We start from the raw sequence: 21729 nt of genomic DNA on the forward strand, positions 1-21729 counted from the left end.
CTAATACTAAGTACACTGTTGCTGCAATCTTAACAACTCTTATGAGGAAGTAAGCCCCATTGAACACAGTTGGACTTATTTCTAAGCAAGCGTGCATAGGATTGTGCAGAAAAATAAGTCCCACTGAAAATCAATGGGACTTCTGTTTAATGGGTTTAGAATCACATTGTAAATCATCATGACTCTGTTGGCAAAAGAAAATAGTTAGATTCACCGTATCTTATATTGCTGGAAATTCACACCAGTTTTTCCTCAGTTCTCTAGTCAGTTTTTCAATACGCGTTTAAGAGGCAAATAATATATGGCATAACTTAGCTTAGAGATGGCCAGGAAATAAATGTTGTGTGGATTGAGAGAGAGCCATCACCTTTGCTGCAGACTGGGAAAAAGCCAGGTTTGTTATGTGCTAGACTGAAAAAGCACAAATGAGGTTAAATTGTGATCCAAGCCAAAATAAATAGCTCTGGAATTGTTGTAATAGGCTGGAAAGTAATGGATTCGAGTTGAATTGCCAAGTGTGACCACTCCAGAATGAAGATCAGCTCAGTGAGATGTGAACTGTAGACGTTTGTATTGAGTTTTAAAGCTTGCTGTCCTTTCTCTGTGAGATGGTGAAAAAGGATAGCATGTTGGTGTTATGAGCAAGAGGGAATCTAAGAGCTAAGGAGGAAGATGATGAAATTAATTTAGGAAATGCTTTCTTTGTTTTCCAGAATAAACTTTTCATATACTTTTATTTAGGAAGTTTTAGTTTGTGTTTTCCTCCCTTATCTTGTTAAACATAAAATCATCTCTGTAATATAATCCTGTTGTTGCTTTTCCCCATTGATATCTATAATTTATTCCTATTCATCCTTATTTTGAAGTTGCAAGTAATGGTAAAAAAGGGGGAAATGCATATTTAAACTGTAAAAAAATATAATTTGACTCTTAAATAAAAAGAGGGAAAATATAAGTTACATGCAAATATGTGCAATGTACCCTTGATGGACTATGCTTTTAAGGAAAAACAACTCTGAGAGAGGGACTCTTTGGAAAGGCGACATTTAATGTCTTCGCTGCCTTCCTGCTCCTGCTCCTCTCAACCGATCTTTCTTTTTCAAATTTTGATCTCTATGTTTTGACCTCATAGCATTGTCTTTCCCCTCTGCTGCTTCTCATCTGTGTGCTAACCCCCTTCCAACATTTTTCTAGTTGTAAACTGGAAATGGGTCAACTAAGATTTCCAAGCCTCTTCCCATTATCTCTTTCCCAACAAATACAAGCTAAGGGGCAAAGGGTGCATTTGCCTAACCAAGAATCTCCTAGAGGGATAATGGGCTCACCTGGGGGTTGGGCTTCTGGCTGAAGTGGGGGCTTGTGCTAGGTGCAGAGTCCAGGAAGACCAAGTCATATACTGCTAGACCTGTTTCAGATCCAGGAAACAAAGTTAGGTCAAATTCCAGTGAGACAAGGTCATGGTAAGCAGAAGGTAAACCCAGATAAACAAGGTCTGGTGATGCAGAGGTCAATGTCCAAAAGGCAAAGAAAGGAAGGTCGGTAGCACCTTGGATAGCTCAAAGTGAAGCCTAGACTTTAATTCAGACAAAGCAAGCTTGAATGTTTTTCCAACAACTAGCAATGCTAGACTGAGGGCTTATCCACACTTACCTTTCCTCCACTCTTTCCAGGCATGGTCCGAGATTTAAAGCTCTGTATTTAAGCACCCCTTTTTTGCTCTGGAGCTTTCCCCACTAAAATCTGCTCTTTAAAGCTCAATTGGAGCAAACATTAATCTGCGGAAAACCTGAATTGACGTTTGTTCTGAGTCAGTTTTAAAGCTTCGTGGCGGGGGGGAAACCAGTCGCTTAGACACGAAGCATTAAAGTGCAGACCTCTGCCTGGAAAGAGCAAAGCAAAAGGTAAGTGTGGAAAAGTGTGCAGTCTTAAACAAGCTCAGAGAGTAAGCTAGCCAGCCAGTGTGGTATAATAATTGGCAAATACTGGACTGGGATCTGGGAGAACAGGGTTCAAACTCCCACTCTGTCATGATGCTCATGAGGTGACCTTGGGCCAGTCGGTGCCTCTCAGCCAAACCCACCACCCAGTGTTATGGTGAGGATAACATGGAGAGGAGGGGAGGGATTTGCTTCTTCCTGTTAAAATACCAGTAGCAATATGTGCACCCTTTGTGGTATTGCAGCCCAGTTCGAAACATTTTCACATGAAAGTAAATGCATGATGACCTGAGTGAAGCCTGCTGTTCTTTCCGCATAGTTGATTTCCTCCATCAGATGTGGCTCCCTCATTTACTGTAACTATTCCTTGTATTTACCAACAATTCCTCAAGTTTATGGGTTGTTACATGGTGGCTACTCCAGAAGCATAAAACTGTCCCTTAGACACTCATTAAAGCCTGAGCCTCTTTTGGAAGCTGTGTAACATTTAAAAAACAACCATAGACTTGGGGAAAATACTGACAATTAAAAAAACACCACAATAATTATTTGACATTTGGTTTCTAGGCTAATATGCATATGATTGGTAAAGTGTTAGGGTTTGGGAGTCTTAGTTTTTACTTTAAAAAAGTACATTTTATGATGTGAAAAAATGCATAGACACAGGAAGGAAAAAAAGTATGGCTTCTGAATTTTCCCAGTCATTGGTAAATTGGATTAGGAAAGGTGTATTTTGTTCAAACTATATACCTTTGAAAGCAGGTTGCCATGAAGTAATCATTTTCCAGTGTGGAGCAGCTCGTTTGTATTTACATTTGGGCAGCCAGTTTAGATGGAAATCTTTGTGACCCCTTTGTCCTTAGTGATTTACTTTCCTGTGGTTAAGAGTAGTTAAAACTTGTAGGGAGTACTTCCTTTGAAACAAGCAGCCCCAATAACGAAACAAATGTGACAGTCTTCATGTCCTGGATTGTTTACCCTGGATTAAGATTCATTTCTGATTCTTTTCTGCCTTGGAAAAGGAAAAAGGAAAACAAAGGGGAAACCTCCCCCCACAAAAGAGAGGGGTCAGTGGCTTTAAAGAAACTAACACAAAACAACTTCTTTCCAAGAGTGAGGAATGTTAATATCTCACGGGGTCTTAGTTTCCCCCCCTCCTGTGACCATGGTAACAGGCTCTTTTTGCTAAGTAAGCAGGCCTTGCAAAATGCAAAGCCTTGGCACAAACATTTGAGTCTCATCAGTATAGCAATATTGCAGCGAATTCTTTGCTTATGCCAAACAAAATTCATTGCCTTAGACCAGTTGTTTAAATAATCCAGTTTCCATGCGGAATAAAATCTTTTGGAAATCCTATAATTGTGCTGATGTCAAAAGGGCATTTTATGACTAGCTAACTACCAAAACTTTGGGTGTCTTGTTTTTAATTAAGCTTACTTCTAAACTATTTGCACTTGAACGAACAAACAAACAAACATGATTGTTTCTCCTCTGACCCACTTATCTCACCAGCTTGTTACCCATATGTGCATTTAAGTGCTGACCTTTTAAAATATTTGTAAGATTGTTTTGACTTACATAATTTTTTAAAAACATATCCTTAATCTTTGCCTGTCACATGAGTAACCAAATGTTCTCCAGCATTCATATATTATGAAATCCGAATGACTCAAGTCAGCCTTTATGACCGATTTTGTGATGTGTAAAAGCAGCAACATATGGATCAAGCTACTTATTGAGTGTTGGGCAAGTGATTTAAATGACAATGAATCTAAATTTCTGGCTACCTTTCATCACAGTGGCGACCCTACAAGCTTCCTTATAAGAATCATCCATGACTGATTTTATGACCTTTGAATGTGCCCTTAATCATAGCATCCTTTTAGCCTTCCTTGCTATAATCAGACAATTATTTGAAACATTATATGCTTGGGATGGGGAGAGAGAGAGACAAACTTGATTACACAACTGATCCTTCTGGAACAGTTACTGCTCTGTGGCAGGATTAGTTGTTCAATTTTAGTCTATTCATTTTATTCCTCGGGAGATAATTATTCCGAACTATTGGTTCTGGTCATTCAACATGCCCAGACCTGCTTTACTTTTCAGTAAACATGTCCAGGTCTTGTAAGGTTTTACTGTGTTTTCCAGTCATTTAAATTTAGTTACGGCAGCCATAGTACTTTGAATGGTTGAGTTTTAATTTAAATGATTTCCTAGAATCATAGAATTGTAGAGTTGGAAGGGTGTTCTAGTCCAGCCCCTTCAATGCAGGAATCCTAGCACATCCATCCCTGGGTGGGCTCAAACCACCAACTTTCTGGTTAACAGCCAGACACACACTGACCCATTGCACCACAGAGGCTTAGTTATCATTTTGTGAAGTTCAAGGCTATATATTCATAATGTTCATATACATGAAGAGGTATCCAGGAAAGAAAGAATAGAATTTGTCATGGGTGTGCAACTCAACCATCCATTACGGCTTGCTTACTGTGGGCTGCAATTCTGAAATCTGGCAAGGAGCTTTAATGTCACCTAGTGTGTTTTTGAGTAGAAAAACTTAGATTGCAAATTACAATGATGCTCATGCGCTCTTTTGTAACTTTGCTTTATCTACAGTGGGCTTTGCTAAAAATCATGCAATAGATCAGAGCTCGGGGACTTATCTGTGCTTTCTGGATTCTGTAAGTGAATTTTTTAAATTTTTGCCAAATGTATTGCCTACCTGAAACAAAATGTTTAATTGTCCATTTCCTTTTTATCATTCTACGCTAATGGTTTTCCATAATTTGGTATAAAACTTTTTCATGTGGTTATGATGATGTGGAACTTTTTAAATTTAATAAGCATTCCACCTTATAAAACTCTGCTGCCGTATCTGGACATTTTCTTAGCCGTTGAGATACAATGGTACCTCGGGTTACATATGCTTCAGGTTACAGACTCCGCTAACCCAGAAATAGTACCTCGGGTTAAGAACTTTGCTTCAGGATGAGAACAGAAATCATGCTCCGGCAGCATGGCAGCAGCAGGAGGCCCCATTAGCTAAAGTGGTGCTTCAGGTTAAGAACGGACCTCCGGAACTAATTAAGTACTTAACCTGAGGTACCACTGTATTTTTTTTTTTTTTTATAAAATTTTTATTGGTTTTACAACATTTTTAAGAAAAACAAACAAACACAAAAAGTAACAGACATACATGAATAGTTTCAAACATATTTTCATAAACCTCTTTTCTTGGACTTCCCCATACCCCCCCTCTCTGCATCCCAATGTCCATAATTCAACTAGCAACTCCCAGTTGTTACTTTCTAATCTCTGTCATCTTAGTCCTCTTTTATAGTCTAGCCTTGTATCCCTGTACCCTTTTACTTCTGGAAACCAGAACATTTTAGCATTCATTAAGTTTATAGTAGTCCTTAAGATAACTTTTAAATTTTCTCCATTCTTCTTCCACCGTCTCTTTTCGTTGATCACGGATTCTGCCTGTCATCTCGGCCAGTGTCATATAGTCCATCACTTTCATCTGCCATTCTTCCAAAGTGGGTAAATCTTGTGTCTTCCAATACTTTGCGATAAGTATTCTTGCTGCTGTTGTGGCATACATGAAGAAAGTTCTATCTTTCTTTGTCACCAATTGGCCGACAATGCCCAAGAGGAAGGCCTCTGGTTTTTTAGAAAAGGTACATTTAAGTACCTTTTTCATTTCATTATAGATCATTTCCCAGAAGGCCTTTATCTTCGGGCATGTCCACCAAAGGTGATAGAAGGTACCTTCAGTCTCTTTACACTTCCAACATTTATTGTCGGGCAAATGATAGATTTTTGCCAGTTTGACTGGGGTCATGTACCACCTGTAAACCATTTTCATAATGTTTTCCTTTAAGGCATTACATGCCGTAAATTTAATACCGGTGTTCCATAACCATTCCCAGTCAGCTGACATAATGTTATGTCCAACATCCTGAGCCCACTTAATCATAGCCGATTTAACTGTTTCATCCTGTGTGTTCCATTTCAACAACAAGTTGTACATTCTAGATAAATTCTTAGTATTGGATTCTAACAATTCGGTCTCTAATTTTGATTTTTCCACCTGGAAACCGATTTTCCTATCCTGTTTAAAAAATTCCATTATTTGGCGATATTGGAACCAATTTTCTACTTTATGCTTCAATTTCTCCTGACTTTGTAGTTTGAATTTATCTCCATCCTGTTCTAAGATTTCCCAATACTTCGGCCATCCGACCTCCATATTGAGTTTCTTCACTGCTTTAGCCTCCACTGGTGACACCCATCTAGGGGTTTTATTTTCCAATAGATCTTTATATCTTATCCAAACATTAAATAATGCTTTTCTAACAATGTGATTTTTAAAGGCACTGTTAACTTTATCATACCAAAGATATGCATGCCAACCGAAAGCATTATTGAAACCTTCCAGATCCAAGATGTCCGTGTTCTCGAGGAGCATCCATTCTTTCAGCCAGCAAAAAGCTGCTGCCTCATAATACAATTTTAGGTCCGGCAGGGCAAAACCCCCTCTTTCTTTAGCATCAGTCAATATTTTAAATTTAATTCGGGGCTTTTTGCCCTGCCAGACAAATTTCGAGATGTCTTTGTGCCACCTCTTAAAACATTCCATCTTGTCAAGAATCTGCAAGGTCTGAAACAAAAACAACATTCTAGGCAATACATTCATTTTAATTACTGCAATTCGGCCTAACATTGACAGTTTCAAATTTGACCATATTTCTAGATCTTTTTTAATTTCTGACCAACATTTTTCATAGTTGTCCTTATACAAATTCACATTCTTAGATGTTAAATAAACCCCTAGGTATTTCACCTTCTTGACCACAGTCAAACCTGTTTCCTCTTGAAATTTCTCCTTTTCCATATCTGTTAGATTTTTCCCTAAAACTTTAGTTTTTTGCTTATTCAACTTAAATCCAGCTACCTGGCCAAATTGTTGTATTATTTCTAGGACCTTTTTCGTACTAGTGTTTGGCTCTTGCAAAGTCAATACTAGGTCATCTGCATACGCTCTTAACTTATACTGTTTAGCTCCGACCTGCACACCTTTGACCTGCTGGTCATTTCTTATCATGTTCAGCAACACCTCCAGAACTGAAATAAAAAGTAATGGGGAAATTGGGCACCCCTGTCGTGTTCCTTTTTCTATCTTAAGTTCCTCAGTCACGACATTATTTACAATCAGTTTAGCTTTTTGTTCAGAATATATTGCAGCCATACCATTCTCAAAACCCTGGCCTACCCCCATCCCATGGAGATTCTTCCTCATAAAACTCCAAGAAACATTATCGAAGGCTTTCTCCGCATCCACAAAGATCAATACTGCTTTAGTGTTTATATTCACCTCTAGCTTTTCCAAAATGTCTATTACATTCCTTACATTATCTGCTAGGTGTCTCTTAGGGAGAAAGCCTGCTTGGTCTCTATGAATCTTCTCCATCAAAACTCTTTTAAATCTTTTTGCCAAAATGTCTGCAAAAATTTTGTAATCCACATTAAGCAGTGATATTGGGCGGTAGTTCTTAAGTTGGGTCTTTTCAGTCTCTGACTTTGGTATGAGTGAAATATATGCCTCTTTCCACGATTCAGGTGCCCTTTTTCCCTCAAGGATCTCATTACAAACTTCTCTTAGTGGTTGAGTCAGCCATTCCTTCAGCGATTTGTAGTATCTGGAAGTCAGTCCATCTGGTCCCGGAGATTTGCCCAATTGCATATTCTGAATGGCAGCCTCTATCTCTTGTTCTGAGATTCTCTGGTTCAAATCCATCTTATTTTGATGAGAGATGTTTTGTAGTCCATATCTTCCAAGGAATTTATCTATATCTTCTTCATTTTGCGGGCCTTGAGTGTAAAGTTTTTTAAAATAACTTAAAAAGCAATTTCTAATTTCATTGGGTTTAGATATGTTCTTTCCATCCACCTCTAGGCTTGTAACTGTATTTAGTTTCTGCCTTTTCTTCAGTTGCCATGCCAAAAGTTTACCACATTTATTTGCTGATTCAAAAGTCTTTTGCTTCATTTGCTTTATCTTCCATTCAATCTCTTGGTTCATCAATTCCATATATTGTGTTTGATATAACTTGATCTCTCTTAAAATATCCTGAGACTTTGGTTTTGTTCTTAATTTCCTCTCTCCTTCCTTTATCATTTCCAAAATCTTCTCTTTTTTCTCATTTTGTTTTTTCCTCTTTATTGAATTTTGTTGAATCAAAAATCCTCTCATAACCGCTTTACTTGCGTCCCAGATCACTCTTTTCTCCACGTCGGTCCTCAAATTTATTTCAAAATAGTCTTTTAGGGTCTTTTGGGCCTTCGTGAGAATCTCCTTATCTCGAAAGAGGGTGTCATTCATTCTCCATCTAAGTTGACCAGTTATTGTGGGTTTCATCTCCATCTTCACGGCGTTATGGTCGGAGCAAGTTTTTGGGCAGATTTCCACTTTCTTAATCTTTGGAGCCAGTCCACTAGTAACCCAGATTTGGTCAATTCTGGTCCAGGTCATCATTGCTTGGGAGAAAAAGGTTCCCTCTCTCTCCAGAGGGTTCCTTGTTCTCCAAATGTCCATCAAGTCCATGTTTTCTGTCATTTCGAAAAAAGTCTTAGGGAGTCTCCCTTCTTTAGTGACTGTTAGTCTTTGTGCCTTGTCCATATTAGTGGAGACCACGCCATTCATGTCTCCCATGATTATCATATTGTAATCCAGATAGTCCGTCAAAGTTTCATGAAGTCTCTTAAAGAAGTCAGATTTGCCTTCATTTGGTGCATAAATTCCAACAACTAGAAATTTTTCTCCTTGTACTTGTATCTCCACAGCCAGATATCTCCCTTGTTCATCTTTGAATATCATTTTTGGAGCCCATTTCTCCTTCACATATATTACCACTCCTCTCTTCTTAACTTTGTCTGATGAAATAAATTCTTGTCCTAGCCTTTTATTTGTAAGTAATCTCCTGTGGGCTCTGGTTATATGAGTTTCTTGTAAACATATCAAGTCCAGTTGTTCTCTATTCAAAATATGAAATACTTGTCTTCTCTTCAAAGGCCCATTCAGTCCATTACAATTCCAACTAAGGAATTGCAAAGCCATCTTGTTATTTTCTTAAGGCTCCTCCAACAGCTCCAAGTTGTTGCTCTTCTTCTGATGGTGGTGGTTTTTGTCCAAACGAGAGATTCAGGATATCCAGTGCTCTCCTCTGTTCTGCAAGTACGTCCACAGTCCCCTTCTGTAGGTCCTCCTGGTATCTTGCCAAAAATTTGTCTTTATCTTGAATTGTCTTTATTTTCACTTTCTTTGCCTTGTAGTCAAATGACAGTCCTTGTGGGAACTCCCACCTGAAACGGATAGAGTTTTTCTTTAGCAAAAGAACCAAGTCCTTGTAGAAGTTTCTTAAATCCAAAATATATTTTGGGATGTCTTTAAAGATCTGTACAGCTGAATTTCCAATTTGCAAGGCCTTTTCAAAGTGTAGTCCTAATATTTTATCTCTTTCCTCCTTGGATCTGAGTGTAATCAAGCAGTCTCTCGGTGTCTTTCTATCTTGCTTTTTACCCAGTCTAAAGGCAGTCGTAATTTTAAATTCGTCTTCCTCAAGGTCCCAGCAATCCGCAAACTCCCGTGTCAAATATTCCACAAGGTTGTCTCTTTCATTCTCCGGAATCAGTCTTAATTTTAAATTTCTCTCTTTCCTCTGTAACTCCCACAAGGCCAAAGTTGCATCATGCTCATAGACCTTCTTGGCAAGTGGCTCTAATTTCTCGTGTGTCTCTCCGGCAGTGGCTTTTGCCTCTTCGGCAATTTGGCGCGTGGTGGCGTTTTCCTCCACCAATTTGTTTATAGATTCCGTATTCTGGTTTAATCTTGCTGATATTTCTGTTAATTTTTGTGTGTTCTCTGAAGTCTGTTTTGTCAAAGACTCCAGAGTTTGGTTTATCTTGAGCAAGGCCTCTGTCACAGCTTCCATAGAGACGGCTGCTCCTTTGTCTTGTCCTGTTGTTCCTGTTGATCCGGCTGTTGCGCCTGAAATTGAGCCTCTTTTCTTTGCCTGTTGCAGCTGCAGCTGTTGTTGTTGTTGTTGTTGCTTGATCTTGGCTCTTGTAACTATCTCTTCTTGTGGGCCACTCATGTCAAGGTCAATTCCCACGGGATAATTCTCCCTTGGAAAACTCCACTGTCTTAGGCCGTGCCAAGTTTTACTTTATCCTCTAGAGGGAGCAAATCAAAATGGCCATAGAACAGGATTTCCAAATACAAAAACAAAGGAGACAGTCCAAGATGTAAAAAAGAAGGAGATTAACACAGTCAAAGTCAATGTTGCTAAAGACTTATAACTTCAAATTGCCACAGTTGCCCAGTTTATACTGTTTCTTCTAATGATATACAGTGATCAGGCACTGTGGAAACTTTGTATCAAAGTATCACTTCACAGGAAAAAGTCAGTTCAGTGTACTAAAAAGGCAGACCGTTTCATGCTTTCAGATAGGTGAGATAGCAGAGGTTTTTTTCCCTCCAAATAGATCATGCAGTTGTTGGTCAGATTCACCTCCCCTCTGCCCTGCTTGCTGGAGGGGAGATCAAAGGTCTAAATGTCCGGTACCACTGTATTGGCACACACCTTTTAAATCTGCAACCTAGCTGGCACTTCTAATTGGATAATAGGTATTGTTTTACATGATGTGCCATTTTTCTTAGACCTGATGGCATGAAAACAGAATAAAGAAAATTCTAATATTCTACTGTCAAATGGGTCATTATAAGCAACCACTGTGCCACGAAATAAATTTCATAACATGCACTCCAAATAATCCAGAATTACAGGAATTTGATAATAACAGACATGCTTCTGTCCTCCAAAGTCCTTTCTGAGCAGGTAAGCAATTTGTTGCAAGAAGAAGATATCTGTTTCACATGAAAAGCCAGCAGGGATTTCTAAACAAGGCCAGATGTTTTTATGTTGTTGATCTCCATCCACCTTCAGGAAAGAAGGCATTCAAACCAAATGTATTTGTATCGGGTTTACCTACTTCCACAAGAGACTAGCCCTCAAATTCTGCAAAACTTAACCCTACTATCAGTTTAGATGTTCCCTTTACAGTCAAGGCAGAGCACTTTAAATATATAGAGACCAATTTGCTATTCTAGGATGATTAAGTAGGAATTGTCCCCTTCTCACAGAAAGTGAAACTGTGTGGCATCTAACCACAAACCCTCAGTTCACCCCCCAAAAAAAGTCTTTGACTGACTTATTTTGTACAGAAAAATCAGAAGTGATCTTGTGACAAGTGGAAATAGCTTACATACATCATACACACAATCAGCAAATAAAAAAGCACTTCAAACCAGCTGTCTTTCCTCCTCTAGTCAGCTTGTCAGCCCCCGTCCCCCTGCTAGCTGCCACTGTCCTCTGGTGGGGCCAAGAAACTGTAGTTCTATAGCTCTGGTAGATTTTTGAATGGGGTTTCTCCTGTTTGAAGAGGTGCAGGGGCTCATCAAGCACCTTTTGTGAGATTAAATGACAATTTTAATGAAGTGATAAGATTTAATTAATCTGTAGAAGTAAAGCATATAAATTTGCTTGCAGTGCAGGAAGAAGAGGCATATATTTAGTTCCTCTTTAATGCCTCTCAACTACAAATGTTAGGAGGAATTCGGGAGGCCCCCAACCCACAAAAGCTTACCATGTACCATCTTGTGGAGCTGCATGAAGTGGTAGCTTCCTGTATCCCTGAGAAATACAAGAATTTGCAGTAGTGGTAACACCGAGCTTAACCTAGTTGTCAGGGGCGACACATAGCCAACTCTACATGCAATTGTGGGGACTTTATACTGTAGCTGTGTGGCCTCTGGATATCTGCCCCCACCCACACTGAACTGCCACTAAATACAAGGTGGAATAGGAAACATACTGGTAAACCAAAACACATTGCAAAGGTGGGTCTGGATTTTTTTAAAAGAAAAAGTTTTCCTTCCCCATCAATATCTTGGACTAATGAATAAATAAATTCAAAACCACAGTAGTTCCTAGGATGTTAATCTCAATAAAACATGCTTTTTGTCAAATATTCCTGAGCAATCCCCTGCCTCAATTCCCCCCTCCAAATGTGTGTGTGTGTGTTTCTGAGGACTTCCGGGTTGGCACCATCGCCGAATGGCGGACTCCCTCAGAGCTCCGGAGGGACTCTGCTCGGCAGGGGCTGGGTCCTACCGCGCCGGCGACGCGGGGACCCTTAAAAACCACGGGCACGGAGCCCGTGGACATGGTGACTCGGCTGGCACCGCTAGCGCCCTCCCGACTCGTGAAGGAGCCTTTTTAAAGGCTTCCGATCGGGTGCCGGGGAGCGGCGTGGTGCTGTGAGTCCTCCGCTTCCCCTGCCGAGCGCAGCCGCATGCCATTCGACGGAGAGCGCTGGCTTCTTCCATTGGAAATTCGGACTTTTAACAACAACCCGTGCGTAATTGGGTAACCGGGTATAAAAGGAGAAAAAAAGAAATTTTTTTCGGATTCGGCACGAGCGGGGGCGATCTAAAAAGGAAGTCAGTCCCCCCCTGATTGTAAACATGCTAAAACAAGGACTGGGTAACCAAGATCGATCCAGAAGTTTATTGCTGATAAAAATTATTAATTCCACGATGCGAAATTACAAGAATTGTGCTGGAGGAGAAAAGTGGAGGGTGAGAGGGAAAAGGCAACCCCCCCTGGGAACCGGGGCGATTCGTAGAACCTGGCAAAGAGAGACGGAGAATTTGACAGCTGTCAAAGTAGCTGTCAAATCTTGAGAATATAAAGAGGACTTTGTTACAAGTATTTTGCTGGTTAATTCTGTTATAATTTGATATAATATGGATACAAACTGTCGGGGGAAAAAAGAAACAACAATTTGACTTTTGGATTAGAGGATACAAAGTTACTGCAATCCCCCTAGAGGGGTTTCGGGACATTACAAGCGGTCGTATGTGGAAAACTACTCTGCGATGTGCACAGGTCTTATCTTCTGGGAAAGCTGCAAAACTGAAATACTATTTTGTCTACAGAGGTGTTTATATTAAAAGGAGATAATAGAATTTTCTACTGAAGAAAGGAAGGGACTGGACGTAAGTTTTTGTTCCTGAATAACAAACCTCTGTAGAGATACTAGACTTCGGAATAAGAACGTTTTAGCAGCTGAACAAGACAAGAAACCTGAGAAAGTAAGGAATAAAAAGAACAAAGGACCAACTACGACACGGAAAGAACAATGGGAGGAGCAACAAAGACCAAGGAAACTAAAGGCCTCTATTAGACTGGATTTTTGAAATTAAACATCAATAAAACAAATAAATTTAAAGAAAACCGGCAAGGTGGAATGAGAAAAATTTGGCTGTGGACTTGAGATCTCCAGGCCGATAACATACAGACTGATGGACATGGGGAATTCAAACCGGGGAAGGGAGGGGGAATCTTGGAATCCAAAGGCTATGTAACCAACTTTTTGAATCTTCTTATATCTTTTATTTTCTATTTCTTTATATAACTTTGGTATCTTGATCTATCATGTTTTTTTTTAAAAAGGGGGAATTCGTGGAAGGAAATTGGGGCAGATCTTGGGGGAAAAATCTTTTTTCTATTTCTGTTAAAGATGAGGAGTGATGGTAAGATTGTATAAATTTAAATTGGCTAATGGGTTAAACATATTAGGTTTTAATTGGGAATGAGAGCTTGTGGAACCAACTTAGGGAAAGGGGAATGCAGTCGGGAGGGGAAGGAGGGAGTCCTAGAAAGAAGGTTATGAAAGTAAGAATTTAAATTTGTCTTTCTTTTTCTTTCTTTTCTTTATCTTCTCTATTTTTCTTATTCTGTTATTATTGGAAATTTTAATAAATATGATTAAAAAAAAACACAAATGTGTGTGTGTTTCTAACTGAATTAGGACATTCCAGGCGGGGGGGGGGATATTTTAAGTACTCATCTTCTGTTCTGGCATCCTGAACTCAGAATCTCTTTCTCAGTGCTTGAGAAGAGATTATTCACATTCAAGAAACTCTTATTTAAAAGTTTATAATGATTACAGATTGTGTATATTTCGTAACCGATTCAATCTCATTGCCAGTTCAAATGCAAGAAATATCAATAAACCATCACCTACCAATAGATTTTTCTTGCATGTCTGATATACTAGAAAAATAGAAGCAACACATTTTTTTCAACCTATAGCGTACCTGAATGTACAAGTACAATATTTTCTGAAGGCCAGTGCCTTGGCAGTAATCAAGAGCATTTCACATGACTGACACCAACATGATATTCTGAATAATTTGATACTGAATTGGTGAACTGAAACCAAGAATCAAAAGAGGTATATAGGAGCAGTCGCAGATAATGTTAGCACACACAGCTGGTAACATCTGTTTTTCAGCAGTTACTGCATAGCACCGAGAAATTGATTCCAATGAGAATACCAAGTAATTCATGGATGCGTATAAATTTCAGGAATTTCTGTTATGTTAAACACAGAAAAAGACACAGAAAACAAATGTTGTTTATCAACACATCAGATTTTCAAGTTGCTTTGCAAAATAATTTTTAAAACATTGTGGTAATTTACATTTCTTCTAAACAAGCATGCAAGGAGAATGAGAATGTGTGTGTGTGTGTGTGTGTGTGTGTGTGTGTGTGTGTGTGTTAAGACACAGAGACTACCTAATGAATATTTTTCCAGACTGAATTTTACTGTAGATCATAAAGATTTTATTGGGAATAAAATCAAAGGCTCTGAACAGTAAACCATCTATTCTACGTTCATGCCAATAGAGACTGTCCCTTTTGTTGGAAATAAACATTTATTTGAACACTTTGGACAGAAAAAGCTATTCTACCTTCAGTGTTGGATTCTGGAACATCTCCAGGAAAGAGAAAAAGAAGGAAAGAAAGTTTAAATAGGTACAGGCACTTTAAATATAATCCTGAAAACAGCTGTATAAGAACTTGAGCAGATGTGCATAACTAAGCAAACTTGCTCAAATCTAAGAATCTGTTGACCCTCAAATGCGTACTTAGATCTTATGTGTCTGTTGTTTCCCCATTTGTTTGAACTGAGGTAGAAGATCTCACATGCAAATGAATGCACTATTGAAATGAATGCAGAAGTTGTTTGAGATAAGAAACCATATGCACACGTGCAGGGCTTCTGGATCAGATCAATAGATCAGCACACACATTTCCAGTACAGTACTGGAGTTAAGAAATTAATTCATTTATTGCTTGCATCTGTGTAAAGCGGATTCCGCCCCCCCCCAAAAAAAATCACCCGCAAGTTAATCAAAGAAACAATGCTGAGTACCTTTGAGCACTTCTACAGTCCCTGCGAGTAAAGGGTCTAGATGGGTCAATGAGTCAGTTCCTCATTTAATCTTTTCATTCAGAATTGTAGGATTATCATTCTCTCTCTATCAGAGATGTGAACAGTCGGAAATCTGCTATTCATAGAGCAAGTGGAAATATTTCAGTTTTACTGCCATAGGTCTTGCTAGGAATTTGTTGTTGTTGTTTAGTCGTTTAGTCTTGTCCGACTCTTCATGACCCCATGGACCAGAGAACACCAAGCACTCCTGTCTTCCACTGCCTCCCGCAGTTTGGTCAAACTCATGCTGGTAGCTTCGAGAACACTATCCAACCATCTCGTCCTCTGTCGTCCCCTTCTCCTTGTGCCCTCCATCTTTCCCAACATCAGGGTCTTTTCCAGGGAGTCTTCTCTTCTCATAAGGTGGCCAAAGTATTGGAGCCTCAGCTTCAGGATCTGTCCTTCCAGTGAGCACTCAGGGCTGATTTCCTTCAGAATGGAGAGGTTTGATCTTCTTGCAGTCCATGGGACTCTCAAGAGTCTCCTCCAGCACCATAATTCAAAAGCATCAATTCTTCGGCGATCAGCCTTCTTTATGGTCCAGCTCTCACTTCCATACATCACTACTGGGAAGACCATAGCTTTTACTATACGGAACTTTGTTGGCAAGGTGATGTCTCTACTTTTTAAGATGCTGTCTGGGTTTGTCATTGCTTTTCTCCCAAGAAGCAGGTGTCTTTTAATTTCGTGGCTGCTGTCACCATCTGCAGTGATCATGGAGCCCAAGAAAGTAAAATCTCTCACTACCTCCATTTCTTCCCCTTCTATTTGCCAGGAGGTGATGGGACCAGTGGCCATGATCTTCGATTTTTTGATGTTGAGCTTCAGACCATATTTTGCGCTCTCCTCTTTCACCCTCAATAAAAGGTTCTTTAATTCCTCCTCACTTTCTGCCATCAAGGTTGTGTCATCTGCATATCTGAGGTTGTTGATATTTCTTCCAGCAATCTTAATTCCGGCTATGGATTCATCCAGCCCAGCCTTTCGCATGATGAATTCTGCATATAAGTTAAATAAGCAGGGAGACAATATACAGCCTTGCCGTACTCCTTTCCCAATTTTGAACCAATCAGTTGTTCCATATCCAGTTCTAACTGTAGCTTCTTGTCCCACATAGAGATTTCTCAGGAGACAGATGAGGTGATCAGGAACTCCCATTTCTTTAAGAACTTGCCATAGTTTGCTGTGGTCGACACAGTCAAAGGCTTTTGCATGAAGCGGAAGTAGATGTCTTTCTGGAACTCTCTAGCTTTCTCCATAATCCAGCGCATGTTTGCAATTTGGTCTCTGGTTCCTCTGCCTCTTCTAAATCCAGCTGGCACTTCTGGGAGTTCTCGGTCCACATACTGCTTGAGCCTTCCTTGTAGAATTTTAAGCATAACCTTGCTAGCGTGTGAAATGAGTGCAATTGTGCGGTAGTTGGAGCATTCTTTGGCAAAGTATAAAAAGCAATGAAGTCCCTCGTATAAAAGAAAAACCCAGTTGTATCCAGTTGCATACAGCAAGCTAAGGTATTGCATCTTTTCCAGTAGTTCCCCCGCAAATAAAATCATGGAGGGCACGATAGCAAAAACAACTGGATCGTTGCAATGTGTAATCCTACTTCCTACTTGATTCAAGATGAGCTATTCATTCATGATTGCATTTATATCCCACCTACGTCTCCAAGGAGCTCAAGTAGCATACACTCCCCCCCCCCTGCATTTAATCACCACAACCACCCTGTGAGGTGGGTTAGGCAGTGACTTGCCCAAGTTCATCTAGTGTGCTTCGTTACTGAGTGGGAATTTGAACTCTGGTTTCCAGGTCCTGGTTTGCACTCAAACCAGTACAGCACACTGGCTCTCAGTAGTAGGAAAACAAACAGGAAGTATAATGAATAAGTTATAGCTTGTTTTTATGTAGTTTATAAGAGCCAAGCAAAGCAGACACAGAAATATTCCTAAGCAGTTAAAAAATTGAAATTGCTTCAGTTAGAGATGGAATATTGTGGAAGGGGTTGAAAAAGGAAAAAAAAAAATATGCCTAGAGAACTTCAGCAAGGGAAACCCCCCAAAATCTAACTGGCCGTGATAGCATCCCACAGCTTCTAAAACGTATATCAGTTTATAGCTGTGCTGTATTGTATTGATTTCAACTATTAGCATAATTGAATAAGAGCAATCTGATGATTACATTTTAGGTTAGATTATAAAGTAGTTCAATTCTTCTAAACTAATGCTGCAAAAAGATGCACTAATTCTGTTGTATGCCTACTTTATTCATGCCAATGCAATTCATGTTATGTACTTCTGTAGCAATATGCTATCTAGGTGTATGCTCAGTTGACCATTTTCTTCCTGACATGTCTTTGAAAAAAACATTATGCCCTAGTTAGAAACTTGACAAATGTATGAAAAAAGTCTTATGACTCTTGTCACCAGGTTTCTACAACTGATAAGTTTACTTTCAAGTTTTTTTGTTTTACCTTGAGGTAGATTAATTGTATGTAGCTACTGGCACAGATTTGTTTCCCAACCTTGTTATCATTTTTGGATAAACTGTAGTGTTAGGGTGGCTTCAAGTTCCTAGAACAGGGAGAGGGAACTAGTTGCTGAGTCTTGGACCAAGGGCTCCTTAATGTTCCCAATTGCAGCTCTTAATCCTTGTGATCCCCTGACTATGCACCTTAATTGCTTTCCCCACAGGCAAAGCACTCCACCCCCTTGCTCAAACGGCAGTGGCAGCAGAGGTTTTAGGAGAGTTCTCCCCTTTATGCTCTTCAAATATTTGCCCATGTGCAAGCTGGGACAGAGGCAAATAGGAGTGAACGGCTGCAACGTGTTAATGGGAGACTTGTTAGAAACTTCATAGGTGCTATGGGGGGCACAGGGCAGAAGGGTGTTTTGTTTAGTTGAGTTTTTTAAAAAAATAGGCAGCTTATGTGGGTAGTCTCTGTCCAAGGTGTCTTACAACAATAAAAATTATAAAATAACAACAACCACAAAACTATCAACAGACCCCGGAGAATAGCCAATAAAAAAGCTTTTGCAGCAAATTAAAACACTTCCCACAGCAGTAGCAAACCACAATCTAGGACATAAAGCATCAATCACCAATTAGCCCATTGGAAAAGTTACGTCTTTAGGGAAAGGCTTGAAGCGTGGGAGCCTGTCGAAGATCCACTCACATGGCGTTCAGAAGTCGTAAGGTTACCAAGGTTGCTGATCTGTGAGATGGACACACATAGAAGGCCTCTCTTGTGCATCTGAATGTGTGGGTAGGCTGATATGGGTGCAAGAGGTCTATCGAATATCCTGGGACTAATTTTTTAAAGCTTGAAACCAGACCCATTCCACAAGGTGGTAGACTTAAGTGGTTGAATTCTGGACTAAACCACTTCACCATAGCTTTGCTCACTAATCTTTTAGTTTAACAAACTGAAAAACAATGTGTAGCAGCACTCATAAAAATAACCTCCCGCCTACAGGCTGAAGAAGTACAGTCAAGAATTTGACCCTCTTGGCCTGCCACCATATACTCGAAACTTGTAGAATCAGTAGCTCATGTCTGATTCTTGAGGCTCATAATAAGATGATGGCTCTGAAGGGGTCTAGAGGAGCCCTTATGCTCAGCCAATACCTCTGGCTCTTCAGCCTCAGTTCAAAATATGGCTTCTTGAATGAGTTGTTAATATGATGATCAGTCTATATGCTGGCGTTGATATAATTTACAAATACCTAAACAGGCAGATACGAGTGGGTTCAAATGGCTACAATATAGTATAGTCAGTGGTTTCAGTGATACTTTGGTTCAAATCCTAATGAGGCCTTTCTTTTAGCCTTAGTTCCCCAAGTATAAAATCAGAAGCATAACCATCTCCCTCACATAACTCTTGCTAGAGTTGCTAGGAAAATGATTTTAAAGTTATTTACACATCAATATACATAAATAGCAAGACATAGTAATAGTATATTTTTGAACACTTAGGCTCTGCCGTGGGTAGGAAATTCTGAAATGTGGTTTGGTTTATTGTATAAAATGGTAACAGTTTCACTTTTGGTCTACTGTAAAAAGTCTGGATTTTCCCTTCTAGTTCTAATTTATGTTAATTTTCTTTTGGGGGCTAAATTTACTACTCTGGTAGCCATGCATAAACTATTGAAATAAAGTGGTATCTGGAATCCCTCCAGTAGTTACAGCTAATTGTATATTTTATAGTTTTGTACTTGGGCTAGTAAAGTGACCAGTTAATCTGGCAACCATCTCTAGTTATTGTTTGAGAACAGTGGTGGGCCCTCTTTCACATATAGTTACAGTGTGCCATTTATTACAGGATGATGTGATGATGCCCCAGAGAATAAGACTGCAGTGGGAAGCTGCTATTCAGCATCCAGAAAGTGTGAGTATTTCTCTTTGTCATTTTCTTTTAACAGTGAGGCATGCAGCTTGTTTTAACAGGAAGGCTTGGGAAATGTTACAGTGGTTTTGATTGTAATTGGTGCTCCTTAGTCTAGCAAATTTTAAGGAAATGTTTCTGGAAGTTTTTACTCAAGTACCTTATTTGTTTGTTTATATTCCATGAAAATTCTATATGTGACCTGATTTAAAAGCTTTATCTATTGCAAAAATGTGATAAATTAAACAAGTAAATGACCACTGTAGTTAATGAAAACAGAATTAATGACTCATCCATCGATTAACTTTGTGAAAATGCGAACAGATTAAAACGATAGTAACAATTGGGTTGTATCCAGCAGTGTCACTCAGCTGTGACGGTAAGGCTTCCATAAGACAAAAGTGGCAGGTTGCAAATTTCAGCCATTCTCTCCTGCCCTGCATCCCCTAAACCTGTATCAGATGGTTGAGTGACCCAGAATATATCGCTTAAACTGCTTTGTGAATTAACACTGTTAAGTACCTAATTATAATTGTCTATAATTTTCTGTATTTTGTTTCCTTCTCATCTCACTTTTTATACCCCCATGCATATATGTACCTGCAATGTAGAATAACTCCTTAATTCATCTGATGCTTTCTGCAAAGGCAAGTTGGACGCTTCAGACGTTCTATAACTTTCCTTCATTGTTGACACAAAGCTGCTTTTTGGAGGAGTCTTCACTCTTGAAGGGATGGTGCATAAGCAAACTCGGCCCTCCAGATACTTCGGGACTACAACTCCCATCATCCCTGTCCACTAGTCCTGTTAGCTAGGGATGATGGGAGTTGTAGTCCCCAAACATCTGGAGGGCCGAGTTTGCCTATGCCTGGTGTACAGTCAGAGCACCTCTAGAGCTGGATTAGGAAAAGATAAAAGAGAAGCATTTTTATTGCTGAGGGGAAAGGTAGTAATGGCTAAGTAGACCCACCTACTAATGTTGAATAAGTTTTACAGTATTAAAGGTCCATATTTGGTAGACTGAAATTGTCCTACAAAAGCATCCTTGATAAAGAGGTAGCACTGTAAAAAGGAGTGTTCTTTTGCTTCTGTTTTTTTAAGGACCCACCTCTTGTCTATAACATATTATAAACTGATTTTAATATGTAAATGGCTGTAATGCCTCCTGGGACAGGTGGTGAAGGGGCGTGTCAGAAATTGAAATTGAATGTGGAATAAAATATTACCTATAAGCCAGGAGGTTGCACAAGGGTTAGATATTGTTAGTCTGCAACTTAACTACCCTGCTGCACTGGTTCTGCTATGGCTATCAAATTGCTGCTTTGCTTAGGCATATGAAAGGAAGTGGTTCTGAAGAACTTATTTTGCTATTGCATGGCTCATGTGAGGGAAAGCAACGTTGCATTTAATTTTTGTTTTCAGTTTCATAGTTTTAAAATAACTACTAAGTGAAATTGCTTGGGACTTGTTTCATTCTTGATGTGATGCTCTGTTAAAAAACCCCAAAAACCATAAGGGAAAGATGTGAAGCCATAAGGGGTTGGGGCCAGATGTATAATAATCATTTTCTTTGAACTAGAATGAAAACAAAAGTGGAATGGCTTGAGTCTAATTTTTAGGCATTAATCCATACCACAAGATTACCATACATAATTTGGCAAGCAGCCTTGTTAGAGAGGCCCACAGATGACAAAGCTTCAAAAATAGTCTAATGGGCGCAATTTTTTCTTGCTAGTAAAATATAGATTTTATAGTTGATATGTATGAGCTCATATTCTGCCCAGTCTGATTTCACTTGTTTGGACATGTTGCATAATAGTGAGATGTTACTGGGGATGGAAATTGAACAAATGCATGGTTTTTTCATGACCCTGCAGGTGTCTTCGACTGTGTTTGCTGCTAAATCAGCGGTATGTGTGTTTGGTTTGGGCAGGCAATTCATTGCTGATCTGTGCCTTTGCTTTCTTTTGCTGGGTGTGCCATGTTTTTCTTTATCTTCTT

At 39.4% G+C, this 21729-nt stretch overlaps 1 protein-coding gene across 2 annotated transcripts in view; it reads left to right on the plus strand.

Moving 5' to 3' along the window:
- Positions 1-21729, plus strand: part of B3GNTL1 (UDP-GlcNAc:betaGal beta-1,3-N-acetylglucosaminyltransferase like 1) — a 186710-nt gene that overhangs the window by 5921 nt on the left and 159060 nt on the right. Inside the window, exons 4-6 of one of the 2 annotated variants that reach the window (XM_081183852.1) lie at positions 4560-4624; positions 19666-19731; positions 21606-21638. In XM_081183852.1, the coding sequence (XP_081039978.1) occupies positions 4560-4624; positions 19666-19731; positions 21606-21638 (164 nt within the window). The remainder of the gene's footprint in view (positions 1-4559; positions 4625-19665; positions 19732-21605; positions 21639-21729) is intronic. The other variant, XM_081183853.1, reaches the window with a different exon arrangement.

The sequence above is a fragment of the Podarcis bocagei genome, assembly GCF_964188305.1.
Source record: "Podarcis bocagei genome assembly, chromosome: 2".
In the NCBI taxonomy this organism is placed as follows: Eukaryota; Metazoa; Chordata; class Lepidosauria; order Squamata; family Lacertidae; genus Podarcis; species Podarcis bocagei.